The sequence below is a fragment of the Talpa occidentalis genome, unplaced genomic scaffold (assembly GCF_014898055.3).
Source record: "Talpa occidentalis isolate TD23 unplaced genomic scaffold, MPIMG_talOcc4v2.1, whole genome shotgun sequence".
Classification (NCBI taxonomy): domain Eukaryota; kingdom Metazoa; phylum Chordata; class Mammalia; order Eulipotyphla; family Talpidae; genus Talpa; species Talpa occidentalis.
This window is the reverse complement of record NW_026555331.1, coordinates 142,244,418-142,261,761: the sequence shown is the minus strand read 5'-3', so window position 1 is coordinate 142,261,761 and position 17,344 is coordinate 142,244,418. Positions and strand designations below refer to the sequence as shown.

The 17,344-nt window shown below is 46.5% G+C and overlaps 1 protein-coding gene and 1 long non-coding RNA gene across 4 annotated transcripts in view; one reads left to right on the top strand and one right to left on the bottom strand.

The window, feature by feature from the left end:
• The window catches only part of LOC119247188 (uncharacterized), a 65,730-nt gene extending 48,615 nt beyond the window's left edge, over positions 1–17,115 (top strand). Inside the window, exons 2-4 of one of the 2 annotated variants that reach the window (XR_005125657.2) lie at positions 13,921–14,105; positions 16,043–16,203; positions 16,651–17,115. This is a non-coding gene — a long non-coding RNA (uncharacterized LOC119247188). Of the gene's footprint in view, positions 1–13,920; positions 14,106–14,858; positions 14,911–16,042; positions 16,204–16,650 lie in introns of those variants that run through there. The other variant, XR_005125658.2, reaches the window with a different exon arrangement.
• LRGUK (leucine rich repeats and guanylate kinase domain containing) overlaps positions 1–17,344 on the bottom strand; it is a 92,523-nt gene that overhangs the window by 27,423 nt on the left and 47,756 nt on the right. For both annotated transcript variants that reach the window (XM_037513418.2, XM_037513425.2), the window contains exons 12-15: positions 16,090–16,186; positions 12,464–12,577; positions 10,299–10,500; positions 9,661–9,756 (exon numbers count right to left, since the gene is read on the bottom strand). In XM_037513418.2, the coding sequence (XP_037369315.1) occupies positions 9,661–9,756; positions 10,299–10,500; positions 12,464–12,577; positions 16,090–16,186 (509 nt within the window). The remainder of the gene's footprint in view (positions 1–9,660; positions 9,757–10,298; positions 10,501–12,463; positions 12,578–16,089; positions 16,187–17,344) is intronic.

The following is a 17,344-nucleotide window of genomic DNA, read 5'->3' as shown; positions in this document are numbered from 1 at the left end:
TGTAGAGAGAGTAAAAACTTTTGACATATTTATTGGCCATTTTTATTTCCTCTTTTGTGAATCATCATGCCCTTTGTCCTATCATCTTGAGATCTGAAAGTCCATTCAGCTCTTTAAGCATTCGGGCAAAGCTGTTCTGCCCAGTGGAGCCATTATCTCTGCTGACTTGAATACGAGCTTCCAGAAACTTTTAGAAGCTAAAGACAGTCTTGGCTAGTGCAGTGAAGTCCACAATGTGTTTTTTTTTTTTTTTTCCCCCCTGTAAGGATCACTTTTCTGAGGAACATATCTAATGGAAGTGACAGGAATTTTGTAAGGATAGAAGGGAAATCACAACTTTTAAATATTTATAGCCTACAATTAAAAATCAGAAATAGCAGTGAAAAAAATTTCACCAGAGAGATGATGATCTTTTCTATTCCTTTCCTTGGACCACATCCAAAGTGTTGTCTAGTTGCACTGAATCTGATTTATCCCACAACAAAGCCACAGACAACAAGAAACTCAGACCACCCTGGATCACCAGGAGGAAGCTGCAGCATCCCCCAAGTCAAACGAAGGGAAATCTGGTTCTCATTTCCCTTTAACACCTTAATGAAAATGTAACCCCAAATGCCTTAATGAATTTCACATATGTCCAAAGAAGAACTCAGGTAAATTTCTAGAGTTAGAAACTGAGGTACTTGTACCTCAAAAATGTCCCATACCCAGTTCATTAGGAAGATGGGTAGTTATCATTCTTCCTCTCTGTCACAACCTGCCTTCTTTGAGTCTGTCTAATCCTGCCACAACTTCTTCCAAACCCTTACCATTTGGCCAGCACCACTGCATAGCTTCCCAGTTATTCTTCCTGCTTCCTGCGTTGCTCTATTTAAATTTATCCTCTATACTAACTTGACACAAATACCTCTAAAATAAAATTTTAATCATTCAGTGGCTCCCCATTGTTAGAAGATCACGTTTCCAAGATCATTAGCACAGCACAGAAGGACTTCTGTGTTTACATACATCTCCAGCCCTCCTTGGTACGGGGGTCCTGAGGTGTGATGCTTGCTCTTGGCTCTATGCTCAGGCCACCCCACTCAAAGGAAGCTTGGCCTCTGGCTGCTAATTCTTCTGCAACCTCAGGAATTTAGTTGAAGGATAACCTACTATCCTTGAAGTGTTTTCTGAGCCAATTCTCACATCCCAGGCTGAAGTCGGCATACTTCCTTCATATCTTTGTCACATTTTGGAAAAGTTTAGTAGATTTTCATGTCTATTTGATGATAACCTTGGCCTAACAGGCTGTGGGGTCGCCAGTTGCCCTAATCACGTGGTGTTGTAATGAACCCTCCTATGTGTCTCTTGATAAGAGCTTCTTGAGGTGTCCTCGTCATCTTACTATATGTGGCGATTATCAGTGTATGGCGCATAGCAAGTGCTCAATTAATGCTTGTTGGACAACTAAAATAACTTCTAAAGATAAATCGATATGCTTTAAAAAAAAAAAAAAACCTTATTACTTCCATCTTGAACAAACCAGCTAAATGAGAAGGTAATGACTAGTGTAGCCCAGACTCATTTTACAAGAAGATTCCTGCATCCTGGAGTTTTAAAATAGCAGTTTCTTCTACTGTATATTGGCATACGTACAGTTTTGTGGACACCTATCTTGTGAGTAAGCTAAAATTCACTTACACATTTAGTCCTCAATGACCTTATAAATGCAGGGTGCCCACCTCAGTTTAGCACGCTGCTGTCTACATGTCTCGTGCCTCTCGAAGAGGTAAATTTCTGGGATGGGGAAGGGATACATTCTCCATGCGTCCTAGTGATGGGTCCCATAGGTGTGTCTAAATACAACCCTGTCCCTGGCTAGTGTTGCTTGGTTTGAGAATAAGCACCTGACCCCTTTCGGGCCCATCTAAGTTTCCCTGATTTCTTTTTTGTATCTTAAGATCAAAAGAACATGTGAGCTAATCCCTTTTCAGCAGTGGGAGCTGCCAGATGTAAAACTTGACAGCTGTTGGTGGCCCCATTCCTGCCATTTGCAGAATGTGATAGTTATTTGCATCAAAGAAAATGAAGCCAAGAGGGAAAAAGAAATAGATGGCAGATGACAAGAGTCCAGGTTATGTTCCATAACTGGTCCCCAAGTTTTCTGGGCTCTGACGCCTCTCTTTGTGAGAGATATTCCACCCCCTTCACATAAACTGGCTCAGCCTGGACGCTTGTCATTTGCCAGTGAAAGAATCGTGATGGTATGAATAGATAAATGAAGAAGTGATTCGCCCGAATCTTCTCCTCCCTGATTCTTGCAACCGATTCATCCAGATGGTTTGGCATAATGAAGGCATGGGCTAATTTACATGAGGCTCCTATTCAGAGCAGGAAGGTATTCATTCTGAAATACATTTCAAACAAAAGTAAGTTTCAGGCGCTCTATGCCAAGGCAAATCTAAAGCGTTCAGTCCCGGCCTCGCGCACGTCAAGAACGTGTCCGCTTTCCTTCAAAAGACTCTCACAAATTAACTGTGGGTTTGGAATCCCCATGGGGGAGACTGCGAAGGCTTCTCTTTAGATTTCTTTTTGCCTCTGGATCTCTTGAACAGTGCAAGAGGCAGGAGAGAATTTTCTAATTGAGAAATGATTTTTCCGAATGATGAGAACAAAACCAATGGCAGTCCCGGCCCAGCTCCAGCCAGGTGGGGGCTCCCGCTGGCCTTCACGGGAGTCTGGACACGAGTGCCCCTCGCTGATGCCACCGCCAAGATGGGCACTCTCGGTTGGCAGTGAAGGGGCTACTTGCTTTTCCAGGCTGCCTTGGTGAGGCATGAAAACGCAGGCCACTGCCACCTGAGAGCGCAGAGGCTGGCAGCGCTGGCTGCAGAGGAAAGCGGGCAGCAGGCCGGGCGCCCCGGCCACAGCTCTCCACTCTGTCGTCAGCGCTGCCCCAGGGGCACGGCGCTGGGGGCCCCTGTGTGGCTTACACCTTGGTGCTCTGACTGCCCCTGGCGCGCAGCCTTCCCTTCCGGCTGCCCTGCTCCTCGGCTGGCACCTGCTGCTGGGGCATGCCCGGGCTTTGGTCCTGCGGTGCTGGCCCATGTTTGTGGGGACGCTTCTCTTTGGTCTGCTGCCTGGAAGCACTGTCCCCTTGGGCAGCGCGCTCTCGGGCCTGACTGGGCCCCCGATGCGCTTGTGGCTCCTGGGTGGGGGCTGCGCCCCCCGGCTCTGCGTGGCTGGCAGCAGGCGCCCTCTTCTGAGACCTTCCCCGCCCCTTCTTGGGAACCTGCTCTTTTCTCCCCGGACCGCCCACGGGAGCAGCGCTGTCCGGCGGGGCCTCTGCAGGGGGCTTGTCACTCTGGAGAGGACTTGGGAGCGTTGGCTGATCATCACTGGGGGCGGTTTCCTTTCCTGGAGCTAATCCTCCAGAAGTCTCTCTCTTCGAAGATGGCCCTTTTTTGGACACAGCTGCCTGCTGAACGAGGTCGCTGGAGGGCAGCTTGGAATGAGTCTGTTTTTTGGAATGATGTCCTTTTTCCTTTTTCTCTTCCTGTGACTGGGGGTCTTTAGGCGGTGGCGCGGGGGGAGGTGGCTCTGGGATTCTCGGTGTGTGGGCTTTTCTCCTCTGGCTCCCGGCGTGGGTGGGGCGAGGGTGGTGGGGCACCTTTGGGGGCGTCGGCTGACCCTGGGACGCTGGCTGCGAGGCGGTCCGCGCGCCGGGCGCCGTCTTTCTCAGATGTGCTGGGGCTCTAGCCGTCTCGCTTTGGAGAGGGAGTTTTTTTTTTCTAGCACCCGCTGGCTTCCCTGGCTCTTGGTTTTGGGATGAAGGTTGCAGGTCTGGAATCTTCTGGCCGGGGGAGCGGCCTACTCTGGAAGCCTGCCTTTCCTTTGCAGGGCGAGATCCTCTGTTCTGAGGCCGCTGGCGTTCTGTGAAGGGCGTGGAGATGCGGGGGAGCCTGACCACCTGAGCCTCCTCTGGTGGCGGGCCCGGCGCCTGCTCCTGGACAGGGGGGCTGATGAGCGGGAGTTTCACTTCCCTGACTGTCTCCTCCTGGGCCTGCTGTGGACTGGGGCCTGCATGGGGAGGGCTGATGAGAGGAAGTTTACTGGGGTCTCCCTGGACCGGCAGAGGTCTGGGAGAAGGAGTCATGGTTTGATCCGAGGCTGTCCCCAATGCATCCTCCCTGCTGGGGGAGAGCAGCTTGGGGGTAGGCCTCGGACTCTGGAGGGGTGCAAGGACCCGCGGCTGGGGCAGCCTGGTGGGAGCCAGCCGGCTTTTGGGGAGCACAGTAGCTGGGGCTTCCCTGTCCTCCATTTGGTTTGCATTTGTTGCGTCTTGGGCATGTGGCAGTTCCGGGTAAGGAGTGCCAGCCCTAACAACTTCTGCCTTTGGGGCTCCCTCCTCTAGAGGTTGTTGCGTGTCCCCATCAGGGTGGGAAGGATCTCTTGGAGGATCGTGATGGGAACTGGTGGGTGGCAGACTGGCTGACTCAGTTTCCTTATCCTGGGGTTTCTGGGGGTTGGGGGATGTTGGGCCAGTGGGGGTTACCTTGGCCTCCCCTGATTCCTCATCGTGCTCTGGCTGGATGGTTTTTGGAGAAGGGTCTAATTGTTGAACATCCCCTCCCTTCTGCTTGGGGGGTATGTCTTGAGTCTGCCGGGGAACAGCAAGTGCTGAGGAGCTGGACTGGGAAGGCGGCTCCTCTTCAACGTGGCTATTGGGAGGAAGCTCTTTGTGACGGGTTTCTCCCTCCTGGTTCTGGGAGGGAGCTAAGTTCTGATCTTCAGGGACATTTGCATGAATCTGCATTCCAGAGAGATGATCCGTGATCTTGCCATCTGCCTGCAGTTTCGCCAAGCGTCTTGGGGAGGGAACTAGGTGTGCTGGTACCCCAGAGGGTGTCTTCTTGCTAGTGGAAATGCCTGCTTTAATATAGAAAGATGTTAGCTGAAAGTATCTCAACAGGCACAGCCATGTAACTTTAGAAATTAAATGGGTCTTTCCCTTTGATGTGCAGAAGGCCTTGAATAGAATAAAACGGCACAGGTGAAGAATATAATCATGCTTTCTCCTTGGGGATACGGAAGGCCTAGAATGCTCTTATTTAGTGGAACTTTGAAAAAATTTAGGCAACTGAAAATACAAGCTTTAATGAATAAACAGAGACAGAATCAGAATTTATGTCTAGGCTTGTGAGTGGTAAGAGGAATTTCAAAGTGATTGAGATTTTAAAGGTTCACCACTTTAGGGATCAAGGCTGCTTTTGAGGGAAGAGAAGGGCATCTGAGCCAGATGCAGACCCACTCGTTTCCTTGTCTATCGCAAGCCCCTTAAGACTGAGGAGTCCAGTCGGGTTACTAGTACCTCAGCTGGCACTCATAAGTAAGTGATGAAAGAGAAAATTAAATGTAATGGACTCATAAGGCACTATGGTTCAGAGAAGCCGCTCCTGAGGATCCGCCGTGTGGGCTGCTGTTCTGTCTCTACCCATCCCAAGGGCTACCCTTTCCCTCCAAGTCTGTCCTTTCAGAAATGGCAATGTTGATGCTGCCGGTGGGAGTTGCTTCCATTAATCACCATGAGAGTGAGTTCTCAGAGTGACTCTTGTGTCACAGACACAACCACCCCCAGCAGACACTTGTTTAGGAGAGAAGCTCTGTGATGCTCTGATGGCCCAAGTGTCATCGTAAGCCAGTCCAAAGGGCATAGCTCTGCACTGCTAGAGGTCGGAGTGGCACACCTGCCTGGAACAGGCTTGAAGAAACTGTTCTTAGCTCATTTGGGATAAGACCTGATACTCGGAGAGAGCAAACCATCCCCCACAAAGCAGGATGAGCTTGGACTACTCCAGGTTCGCACTAATCCACCTATTCTGGGTGCATACCTGGTACATCAACCAGAAAAGGGTGGGAACAAGGACAAGCTCGCCCTTGACAGGGTTTCTGAGAGGGTATCCTATTCATTCTTACCTCCCTAGTTTACAAGAGTTATGAATGAGAAACTGATTTAGTCAAGAAATAAGGTCATGAAAAAAATATAAGAACAATGTAGACTGGAGAAAGTTATTAATGGATACAGAAGTTTCTGTTTGGGGTGATGAAAAATTCTGTAAATAGGTAGCGGTGATGGTTATACCACATTGTGAATGTAATTAGTGCGGTTAAATTGTACACTTAAATTGGTTAAAATGGCAAGTTGTATTTTTAACACAATAAGAAATGATAGAATAATATAAAAACAGTGAAACCCAAAACTGAAGATTGCTTTACCTGTAGGCTCTCCTGGTTTCCTATAATCAGACTTACAAGGATTTTTTTTTTAACAAGTCACACAATTTGGCAAATAATACCATGACCTTTATTAGTGATAAAGGTACCACTGTGGATTGGCAAATTGCTCAGTTTCCCCATTTGATGCATCACCATCTTCTATCATTAGTCAGAATTTTGAATACTGATTTGCAAATAACTGTACCATCTTTATAGCAAGGAACATGTGGAGGGGGCAGTCTGGTCTGGGGGAGTAGAGGTGGTTTGGGGGCACACACCCTTGACCCAAGGGAAGCCTGGTGCTGAGCTCCTCCACTTGATTGGAGACCTTAGCAAGGAGCACTGCAAAGAAAGCACTCCACATACACTCTCCCTATACACACAATAGATCTGCACTGGACCCATTACATGCCCCCACAGAGAGGTGGGATAAGGGGAACCAGACCTCTGCCAGCTTGCCCAGCTGTCCAACTCCATGCCCCTCCTTCCCACTGACAACTCCTCCCTAGCTGGAGGCACTTAATGTAGTCTGCAACACACACACATACACAGGCATAAATGCAGCACAGCGCCACCTGCTGGAAAATTCAAAGATAAGCAACTTAGTTGTAGTTAATCTAGATTAAAAAAAAAAAAGCTAAAGTAGCAAAACGGGCAGAAAGAAGAAAGTAACACCTGGCATCTTGAGAGTGCAAGGACAGAACAACTCTCTAGAACCAAACTCAAAGGTATGGAAGATTATATCTCCCTACCAAATTGAGAATTCAAAATAGCGATTGTGGAAAACTCAGAAAAGCAATTTAAGTAGTTCAAGAATAAAATTAACCAGCAGAAGGTCAAAATTGAAGCCTCAATAAATGAAATCATGAGGGCTATAAAAAAATTTAATGACCTAAAAGAAAACATGAACAGCCCCATCAAGAGTAAGGAAATTGAAACAGTAAGCAAAACCCTCCCAAAAAAGAAAGTCCCAGGGCCAGACGGCTTCACTTGTGAATTCTATCAAAATTTCAAAGAAAGAGTAATACCTATAACTTCTCAAATGTTTCCCAAAACTTGAAAAGGAAGGAAAGTTTCCAAACAATTTTCATGAAGGAATGAAACATCATTCTCATTCCAAAACCAACAAGGATATAACCAAAAAAAAAACAAAACCAGACTAGTGTCTGATGAACTTACATGCAAAAATCCTCAACAAAATACTAGTAAACGGCTTCTACAATATGATGAGGTAGGAGCCATTCCACAGAAAAGGGATAGTCAACTGCAAGCCAATTAATGTGACCTAGTCACGTGAAGAAAAGACAAAAACCATGTTTATTTCAATAGATGCAACAAAAGCATTGACGAGACTCAACATCCATTTGTGATAAAAACCCTCAACAAAGTGTGTAGAGGGAACATAACTCAATATAATGAGAAACCCACAGCTGACATCATAGCTAACGGTAAAAATCTACAAGAACCCTTCCCAGATGGCGACTTTCAGAGGCGTCCTCTGTGCTAACAACTGCTTTCCTCAGTGATTCAGAACCAGGCAGGCTCAGGGCACTGACTTGTGTTTACCCAAACCCACAGGGGCTGATTTAAAAGCCAGAACACCAATTTATTAATTTACAATGGGAGATGGCCTGGTTCAGGGAGCGGGGCAGGGTGTTCTAACGTAGGAGGCAGCCCCCACAGGGACAAGTCTGCCTCGGGGACCAAATTAAAGATCAGAAGGTTGCTGGGTGAGCAAAGATGTCAGATTTCCTCAAGAGAAACTTCCACGGAGCTACAGAAGCCTCATTAAAGACGTGGCACAGCTCCACCATCACAGCTTTCTAAAGAACCGAGCCTCGTGTGGAGATTCTGAGCTGCTGGATAAACACGCCGCATGGTCCTAGCTTAACGGCCCCAGCCCCCTAGTGGGCTGAGCACAGGCCTCCACTAAGGCTGTTTTCAACAGGGCACACGTTCCTCAGGCTGGGCCCCTGTGTCCTGTGGGACATCCAGAGAACAGAGAAGGAAAACCTCGGTCATTATCTGTTGGTTGTTACCAGTTTCACCCTGACCTGGGGAACATGTGTCAAATGCAAAACAGCACAGTGAGTTTGCACTCCGGCCAAACCATGCCCTGGCCCGCCCCAGCCTGGCCAGGATGCAGACAGGCAAGCACAACTCTCTGTGGCTCAAGAGTCACAAGAGCGGAAGCACAGGCATAAACAAAGCTGCAGAACCCGTGATGCACAACTGAAGAGGTGGGAGCTGACACCTCCAAGCCTCAGTTCTGTGAACCAACATGGCCTCCATGGCAAGGGCCGCAGCTTAACATTTAACAATAGGCGACATGTGTATGAGGTTTACTCCATCGGGCGCCCTCTTTTTAAATTATGGTGGTAAAATACACATGTATAATTTCCTGGCTTCACCATTTTCTCATGTATAGCTCAGTGGCATCAAGTTCATTCACATTGTTGTGCAACCATCACCACTACCCAACTCCAGAAACCGAACCTCTGTCCCCTCAAACACTATTCCCTATTTTCCCCTCTGCCTCCAGCCCCCACTATCCTACCTTTTGTCTCAGTTTAATGACTCTAGACACCTTCCATGATGGAATCATATAGTACTTACGGTTTTGTGACTGTCTTAATTTGCTGAGCATAATGTCCTCAAGGCTTACCATTGTTGTAGACTCAGAATTTTTCTTTAAGGCTTAGTATTTCATTTTGTCTATACAGCACATTTTGTCTGTTTTTCTGTTGGTGGACACTTGGGTTGCTTCCACCTTTTGGCTCTCTTGAGTTATGCTGCTATAAATCTGGGTGTGCAAAAGCCTGTTGAAGTCCCTGTTTGCAGTTCATTTGGGTGGACACCCAGAAGTGAGGCTGCTGGGTCACATATAGTAATTCTATCCTTGACACCTGAGCAGCCTGCCCGAGGGAGCAGCAGGACCAGGACCAGGCTCATGCCCTCTGAGTGGAGCTCCTCTACTGTACTGTGTGGTACAGCATTTTGAGGTCTGGGGCAATGCAAAGAAAAGGGGACAGGAGTGTCTTGGACAGAAGCAACACTAAATACAGACCTACTGGGCAGAATACTACTTTGAATCTGTAAGGGAGCCAGGCTTCTGGAAGTCTGACTTCTGAACCACGGGGCTGACCCTTCCTACCGTGAACTCCAAGGCACCGCTCAGCATGTCCCCAAGGGGCATGAGTTCTGGTCACCGAGAAAAGCAGAGGGACAGGTCTAGAAGACTGACTTGGACAGCTCATTTGTGGGGACCATGCCCCAGAGGAAGTGTAGGGACTCCAGGGCTAGAAGCAGATTCTACCCTGTTGAGGAGTATCCACCCAAATAACTTGCAGATTAGCTTTCCATTCCATAGGGGAAAATTGTGGCACAAAAGGAATAAGAAAGTACCTGTAGTGGGAGCCAATGTGTTGGCTGTTTCCTCAGACAACCCCAGGTATTCTCTCACGAGCTGACTCAGATGTTGGTAGGCGACATCCAGGTCATCTGCAGCAAATGCAAGAGTATGCCTTAAGGCAGCAGAATCATACCAGAACGGTCCATGTGTGACTGCTGGTGGGATGGTTTTGGCTACATTTAATTTTATGAATGGGAGGTGGGGTGCAGAACCCAAGAATGTGATATGACTCCTGTGATTATGTGATGTTATAAGGCAAAGGGGTTTTTCCAGATGTAATTAAGGTTGCTTGTCAGCTCGAGTTTGGGCTGATCAGAAGGGAGGTTCTCCAGGGGAGTCAACTTTCATCACACAGAGCCCCACAAAAGGAGAATCCTCTGGTAGTGGAAGAAGAAGGCAGAGACTTGAAGCTCAAGGAGGATTTGATGTGTGGGTATTGACTCAAAAGCGAAGAAGCTGCATGGGTAGACCTAGGCGCAGCCTGAGGGAATTGAGGGCAATGCAGCCTCAGGACGTCAGTCGTACAATCATAAGAAACTGCACTCTGCCAGCAGGAAGCAAGTGTGCACCAGGGAGTGGATTTTCTCCCCAGTGGCCTTACATTTCAAAAATGAAATTCGAAGTCACTGACCTGCATTGATTACTGCATCAAAAAAGCCTGGGAATGTCTGATTAATTTTGATATATAGGTCCACTCTGGAGACAGCAAATTCGATCTCTACACGACTGAATAATCCTTTTCTCCGCAAGTATCCCTCATATTTTTTCTTATTCATGGGTACCACCATGATATACCGAGGCTCAAAGTAGGAGTATTTCAAACTTCTTACACCCTATGCATTTAAAGAAAAGATAATAAATCAGAAATAGATAAAAGAAATTCAGAAATCATCCCAGAGACATCTGACAATGTAGGTATATTGGGTTGCAGAGGTTTTTTATCTGTATAATTAGCTATTTTCCTATAAAAATCTCAAAGTTGGATTATTTCTCTCTGTTCATTAAATATTAAATTGTCAGTGGAACAATTCATTCTACCTGGTTCTCCTCTAGCTCACCATGCTAATGAATATGCTAAAAAAGAAAATTGCTAGCTACAGATAGGTACATTTCACAGTGGCATTGCACCTTTGTTACTGGAAAGTAATTGCAGTTCTACATTTCAAAAGGTAACCAAGCAGCACCAGAGACAGGCCTTACCAGACAGAAGAGGCTCCTCCTCAGTGCCCTCTCATCGAGACCTGGCTCGCTTCTACTCGGTCTCACAGCCTCTTCCCAGAGCAGGGGAGTGGCCAGTTCACCTTCCCCTGGAGCTCACAGCATGAAGCAGTGACAGGCAGGGGTGCACAGAGCTGCAGAGCTGGGTGGTGACTGCGGCTTTGGAGACCACTCCATGCAAACCCTACAGGTTCCCTCAGTACTGGTTCCCTCATCCGGGAAACACAAGGGTTGTGCTAAGTGGACTCTGAAGACCCTCCCGCCTCTACCCTGTTCTCAGTAGTTTAACTCAGTGTTCAAAAAGTTTAAAAACTTCGGGGGAAGAAAAACATACTCTTTTCAAACAGTTTCTGGGAGAATGACTGACAAGAGCAGTTGGGGAAAATGCCCACGCCGAGGACAATGCAGGAGAGAAGGCCCGGGTTCCACACGCAACCTCCTGGAAACGAGGACAAGGAAAGCAGCCCAGCAGAGGCCAGCTTTAGCCCCGAGGGGCAGGGAGAGGCAGCTCGGGCTCCTGTGCTCTGTCCAGCTGCAGGCGCCTGACTCTGCCTTGTCCAAGGAAGGCATTTTGGCAGATAATCAAAACAAAACGCCTTGTTAGTATAGAAAAAAAGAAACCTTCTTAAAGGTGCAGTAAATTGCAGAAAGATGAAAATTGTAGAATTTTGAAGGGAAGAAACATGGACGAAACATCACAGGTGTCCATGAACTAGCAACGCCGCTGCCAATCCAAGGCATCAAAAAGGAATCGCAGCCTCCTCCCTGCACCGTCACTGAGTAACATTTCTAAGATTTGGAGTCCATAGTAAAGGAGCCGCCTGAGCTTTGTCCTTTAGGTTTGGGCTAATGGAATCATTTCTATTTTAACTTTTCTGATGATGACAGTGTTAATGAAAACTTTAATTTCTAAATGTGTCTTTTGCCATCTCCCAGAAGATGACTTGAAAAAAATGAACTGTCTAAAGATTGCAAATATTTCATAAAGCTATCTATTTTTGAAACAAATGAATGAGCTAGTCATGCCGTTACCCTCTGTCTTCATTTTGGAGAAGAGTCTATTAGAGAAGATCCCAGGGGAAAGACAGGATGTTGAGACAGAGAGAGAAGTCCCCTGAAATCTACGAGTCTAAATGGCTAAAAAGTGTAAGGAATGCTGCCCAGGGAGCCGGCGGAGTCAAGTGACAGCACAGTCTGCGGAGAGGGACGAACAAGGTCAACTGCAGGGAGCTGTGTGGAGAGCCCCACCCCGTCAGCAGCAAGCTTTATCTGTTAGCACTTTATATAAATGGAGACCATGGACTGTAACAAAAGGGATAGTGCAGGGAGGGAGTGGTGAGGACGTAAATCCTGAGTGGCAGTTTTACTCGAAGGATATGTGTGCTTTCTTGTACTCTAATTCCTGTCATTCAGGTCTTCATGAGTCCTGCTTCCCACATTCCAATGATGCACTTGAACCTCACGGTACATGGCGTTCCTCCTGTACCCAGCGACGTGCTGCCTGCACACTATAGTCCCCTCCCTCACCCCAATACACACACACACTTAAAACTGGTTGACTGAGTGAAAAGCACGTACCTCTATTTCCATATGGATACAGCTCGCCAGCCCATCTCTTGCAATACCTTCTACCGTGTCTCTATTGAGTCCGTAATTGTGGTTGCCATAATTAAATGTGAGGATGAATTTCCCCTGAAATCAAAGAATTACAAAGTGTCCTAGAACAGCTGCCATCATGGAATTTAATGTAAAATTGTTGTCTGCCTTACATTATAGGATTGCATAAAGCCCAAATACTAGCAATTAGATGAGGGTGACAATAGGTTTACGAAACTTAGTATCACATTGTGCTACAGAAATATATTCAGCATCCCAGGCTGACCCCCCCCCCAGTTTTTTTTTGGGGGGGAGGAAACTGCTGAAGGCACTGAAGCTTGTGATAGAACAGATCGCTTTGCGTGCTACTCTCTGCCAAAACAGCACCATAAACCTTCATTACTGAGCGAGAGAGAGAGCCAGGCTAATAATTTGCCCTTTGCCTCAACCATTTCTGTTATGCCAACATGCCAGATAGCCCAGAAAAAGCTTCCATTCTCAAAAGTCTTGCCTTTCTAGATAAGCCTGAAGGCCATGAATTATAGGGATATTCTAAAACCTTTGCATCCTGAGATAAGCTATGACAAAACGGATGCCTCCTCTTCTTCCTTATAAACAGAGCTCATTACTGAAATGTCCTCAGATGTTATTCAACAGAATTGTGCATGCCCTAGCGTCACCTGAAGTCTAAACACTGCCTTCTCTCCATATTCTGGAAGTCTAGGTCTTCCGAAAGCTGCGCTCCCTTGCAAGAAATGAAAGTAAAAGCATCACTCTCAAAATAGTGACTTTTTCCTCAACACCATTATATTTATGAAACCACCAGGTCTAGTCTAAACTGGGAGGCCAATGACAATAGAAAAGACAGAAGGAAAATGTAGATGACCTTGAGAACGGACTCCCTATTCATGGGACTTTGAAATGAACCTTGGAAGTGTAACCCTCTGAGGCCCCATGAATCGCATCAAGAGGTAGCAGCATTACTAAGAGCAGTAGTGGGGAGGAGTCTTTTATGTCCCCCGTGCCACTGTCCCCCAGATGTGCTGACATCTGTGTGGATGGGGGATGGGTTATCTGTCAGGGGTGGTACTAGAAGACCAAGAGACATAGGGTGACTTTTGTGGAGTGGTGGGTAGATTCTGGGGAACGTGTCTGCTGTGGATGTTAAGAAAAATCCCCTCACCCCATAATTCAACTCATTTGCTATGACTCAGCCTGTCTTCCAAGTCAACCACTCTTCAGATATATGCTGTGGATCTGTTTACCTCTGTGCATAAGGGCCTTCTCTGTGCACCCCAAAAATATTAGCCAGAAGGACAGAGAGCTGGGAGAATCTAGCCCCGTACCATATAAAAAATCCTGTTAAATGTTTTTTTAAGAATTGAGATGAAGTGCTTCCCTAACTTTCATTTCTTCCTCTCTACCAATTTCTTAAATAGGAATAATCCCATGCCAGAAACTTTCAGGTCGGTGATCTTGTCAACACAAGAGAGAGTTTTCTACAGGAGACTGTGTATACACCCTACGAAAAGGCTTGCATGTCTGTGGGCATGTGGGGAAGATTTGTGCTGAGCTGAGCCTGAAGGCCATGAATTAGAGGGCGATCCTAAAACCTAGGCTACTGGTAGGTTTCAGGATAATAAAACTAAACCTGGAGGAGGGGAAAGTGTGTGGGTGTCCTGGTCAGAGTGGGTCGGTGTAGCTGTGCACAGCAGGTGTGTGTGGGGGGCAGGCCAGGGTTCTCTGTCAGTGAGAGGGGGCAGGCCCTCTGGGTGGCTGTGACTGGTGAAGCTGACGATGTGTCACGAGGTGTCATCTGTCTGTCTCTCTCATGAAACAGCCTCAAGCTCATTTCAAGGGAAAGAAGGCAGAGGCAAAATTCCGGTGCAGGAAATGACATTATATTGAAATCATCTGTGTTAGCAGAAGGGGTAAAAACGAGGACTTCTCCAACACACGTGGGTTCCCGCAGAGCAAGGAAGAGTTTCAGACTAAATATACGATGGAGTGCAGTGATTTCCGAGATTAGGCGTTGAACCAGACAGGAGAAGGTATGGCGCGCTGGGAGCATATGCGCTGAACCAAGCAAAAGAAGTGCCTCAGCCTCTAACGAGAGAAATTAATGTTAGTTTGCGGACGAGTTATCTTTCAACTCAAAGAGTCCTAAGAGAATGCTTCTTGCTAATCTCAAGATGACCCCTCAAATCTCTATTCAGATAGAGGTTAGAAATAGAAGGTCCAGGATAGTCTTGGCACATGAACTGAACTACTAAAATAAAGCCCGAGGAGAGAAGGTTGTCAAGTGGTTCCAAGGTTCTTCTGACAAGGCCAGAGGGAAAACAGCCCAGGGATTCTAGAACTTTCTCACTACGGTTTTTCTGTGAACGCAAAGTGCTATTCAGAATTAGACTGAAAATACCACAGAGCAGGTACCTCCATGGTTCACAGCACGGGTATTGGGCTCTACGCCAGTCTGCTATTTGAGGGTGGGGTAGAGAAAGGAGGGGGGCGGGAGAAAGGGCTAGAGGGGAGAGGAGCTTTACCTATCAGAACATCCCTGGTTGGAGGGATGATCTTTTAAAAGCAGAAACACAGGCTGCTCATTAATGTGGCCCCAGAAAAAAAGACACTGGGGTGTAGTGTAGGTTTTGTTTGGTAGTAGAAGGGACGAGGATATAAACAAAAATAAGGCCAATGGTGAAAAGATCTACAAAAGGCCTACTGGCTCACAGGCGGTGAGGAAGATAGGAGGTGTTCTTTCAGGAGAGCTAACCTGGCACTGGAGAAGTGCTGACAGTAGACTAAATGCACGGGGGGAGGGGAGCATTCCTGCTGTGGGTGAAGCTCCAGAAAGAACAAATACATTTTAAGAAAATGAACTCAGAGGTAAGAGTGCTATGAATTAACCCCAAACAGTAGATTTATCAGTGTTTCAGGAACAAAAAAATCACATTGAACTAGACTGTTCGGAGCGCCTACAAAACAGACTAATAAGGGTAATGACCGTCCCCTATTAAAGAGCCAAACCTCAAAGCAACTAGGAATTTTCTCCCAAATAACAAACAGCTAGGTAGGAGTTCCATCTGCATTAAAATGCCCAGCCCCACAGACCATGGGCTTCTCAAACAGGGGTGGAAGGTCAAGGCTGTACTTGTAACTAGGATAAGCTAATGGGATGCACACAGCACAAGGAAATGGTGTTTAGGGTCACAGCAACTAGGAAGCACCAGAGACAGCAAACAGGAGTGGGGCCTGGCTAGGACACCCCAACCTGGGATTGTGCAGTCCCAGCTCCTTCAGCATCAAATCATAACAGCAGCACCCGACAAACACCGGTCACAGGAACTTCTCATGATGTTTGCACCCCTATTTTCTTAAGCCATCTACTTACTGTTTTATTGGAAATTGTGCAATATTTTCGCCAAGATCCTAAAATAAAGCCATATTTGAAAGATGCAGTTTAGTGGTTTAAGAAAATCCATCTCCAATAAGAACACATCTCTCCTAACATAAAATTTAATTGCTCTGTTTCTTAATACCCTTTCCTACTCTCGCCACCAGAGAACATGTATTTCTTGTACGACAGGAGTGAAGGAGCATCTTCTTACCATGTTTAGCATTTCATCAAAAACTTCTTGAGAGATAAAATGATAATCGACGCGATCCCCTTCTCCAAAGTAAGGCGGTCTTGTGGTGTGACAGGCCCTGGGAACATACAACAGGTAAGCTCACCTCTGTGTTAAGATGGAATCCAACACAACAGGTTCAGTGGAAAGCGCACTGGGAAGGACTGAGCTGAGCCAAGAATCATAAATCACAAGTAGTACATAATTGTGGGGTGGGAAAAGCACTACTGTTTTGAAGGACTAGACTATTCAGTTCTATGCTCTGGGGATTATACAAACGTTGGCTTGTTGACACCAAGTTTTTACTCATTGCAACTTACCGGCTTTTGTGCTGCTACATGACACCACATGATAATACAGTAGGAAGTGTGGCCTATTTATTACTCCTATTTCCCACATTTTTTGCCTTCTGGGAAGGCAAATTGATTTTTAGATTATCCTATGGCTTTTAAGATGGGGGATGAGCACAGGGAAATGCTTGACAGGTTACTTTATTCCTAACTTAAGAAGCTTTGGGTAGGTGTTACTGTTTTTATTTTACAGATGATGAAGCTAAGGCACAACAATTAAGCAACGCCAGGATGATTCCAAAGTCGATTCTTTTTCATATCACACTAAGAGCGTAACATCGCAACCTTGAAAGTCTCCCCACTACAAAGTCAAAGAAATGTTTATAATTCATACCACTGCCCTTCTTCCATTATAAACAAGGAGCAACTGTACAGGTAAATTTTGAAGTCTTAACATTACATCCGAATTGCATACTTAGGAAAGAGAATGAGTTCTTAAGAGGAAGCTGTCAAAACACCGTGACATTTGTTTAGTTGTTGAACACACTGGCATATCTTCACACACCTTGGCAGAGACCTGAGACCCTCTGTTTACTGGAGCCCCTGACAGTCAGGAAAGATTAAGCCATGACTTGGCATCCCCTTAGCTAAGCCTGTACACAGTGCAATGAATTTGCATTTCTCAACAAAAGAAATGTGCGATAGGGCTTTGCCCCCAACCCCCCCCCCCCCCCAGAATTTCCCAAAAAGACAAAGCAAAGAAGCACTTCAAAGCTTCTAGGGGGATAAAGAGATGGCTTCACTGACGTGGAGACTGCTGATGACAGACCCTGCAGAACCTTCTAGCAAGAAAGACCTAAGACAACCTGCAGTGTTTTGAATCTGTCATCCAACTTTCACATACGGAAACATTCGCTGTGTAGTGTGCCACCCAAATACGAACATTT